Raw genomic sequence first — 1,361 nt, forward strand, 5'->3', positions numbered from 1 at the left:
GGTCCCACCTACTTATAAAATTTCTATGAGGAGTAAAGGTGGTAGTCCATGTAAAGTCCATGTTAGTAATGAAACAAACATAGTAGGTCAGCATTATTGCTGAATTTACCTCATATTGTAATTTTCAGATATGCAAATTATCTATGCTTCCGGACTGAGATCATCCAGGGCAGCCTTCTCAAATTTTTTTGGACCCAGGACCCCTCTATTCTCAAGAATCACTGTGGACTCCAAAGAGCTCATGTTCATGTGGGTCATACCTACCATTACTACATTGAAATAAAAATCGAGAAATGTTTAAAAACAGAATAACGGGCACAGGCTTCCTCGGCAGCTAGGGTGTTGACGTAATACACAACCTGCATCCTCTGGAAAATTGTATCCTGGTGAGAGGATGGACGCGAAACAGGCAGATGCGGGTCGGTATCACGATGTAAATGGTTTTTTCTTCCTCGGGACCGCCGGGGTCCCTGGACCACACTTTGAGAACTGCTGCGCTGCGGTGCAGATCGCTTGCCCGGAGGCGACGCTCAGTCCAGTTTGAGGGGTGAACCCTCGGGCGCTGCGGCCGTCCGGGGGAGGAAACCCGGAGTCGGCCCAAAATAAGCCACGCCAAGCGCTCCATCGCACTCGCGGCCGCCGCTGCGGCTTCCTGGCAGCCTCACCCTTCGCGGCCGTCCCCTCCTCCGCCCTCCGTCCCTCCTGCAGGCGCGTGCTTTTTTCGCGCGCGACCCCCTCGGGCCACCCAGGTCCCGGGGCCACTCCCCCGCGCGCTCCGCCGGGCCGCGGGAGTCGCGGGGGCCCGAGACAGGCCCGCCCCGCCGCCTCGCAACCGCCTCCGGGCTGCCATGGCAACCACGGCCGGCAGCCCGGGCGTCCCTGCTCCGCCCCCTCGGGCTAGACCATTCGCTTCAGGGACCTGTCCCAGGGGGAGGGAGGCAAGTGGATTCGCTAGAACCCCTGAAAGACAACCGACTCCATTTTTTACTACTTCTTTTAACGGCGCACATCCGTACTTCTACCAGCCAGCCGCCTTCGCGAGGCCAGCTCAGCGGCTCGCCTCTCCCGCCCGGAGGCCTCCCCCCAGCCTAGGCTCGCAAGTGGTTCCGCTCGCCTGTCGTGACGCCCGAGGGGCGGGGCCGCACGCGGCGGGGAGGGGAGGGGCAAGATGGCGCCCGGCGAGTGAGGCTCCCCCATCCCCGCAGCCGCCCTTGAGCCACCGGGGCGGGGGGTCCTGCCCTCGCCGGCTCCCTTCCTCCTCTCCCCCGCCCCGGAGACCTCCTCCTTCCCTTGCTCCCTCCACCTCGGGGGGCGGGCCCGGTTCCCGGGACACCATGTCGGACTCTGAGGAGGAGAGCCAG

At 61.9% G+C, this 1,361-nt stretch overlaps 1 protein-coding gene across 1 annotated transcript in view; it reads left to right on the top strand.

Moving 5' to 3' along the window:
* Positions 1 to 1,136: 1,136 nt before the first annotated feature.
* The window catches only part of LOC103262444 (ras-related protein Rab-28), a gene marked incomplete at its 3' end in the record, with an annotated part of 35,636 nt that continues 35,411 nt past the window's right edge, over positions 1,137 to 1,361 (top strand). The window contains 1 exon segment of the mRNA XM_021713361.1: positions 1,137 to 1,361. This exon segment is cut by the window's right edge and continues 4 nt beyond it. Coding sequence (XP_021569036.1) covers positions 1,335 to 1,361 — 27 coding nt within the window.

Source organism: Carlito syrichta, unplaced genomic scaffold, assembly GCF_000164805.1.
Source record: "Carlito syrichta isolate Samal-C Ts95f unplaced genomic scaffold, Tarsius_syrichta-2.0.1 Scaffold304506, whole genome shotgun sequence".
NCBI lineage: Eukaryota > Metazoa > Chordata > Mammalia > Primates > Tarsiidae > Carlito > Carlito syrichta.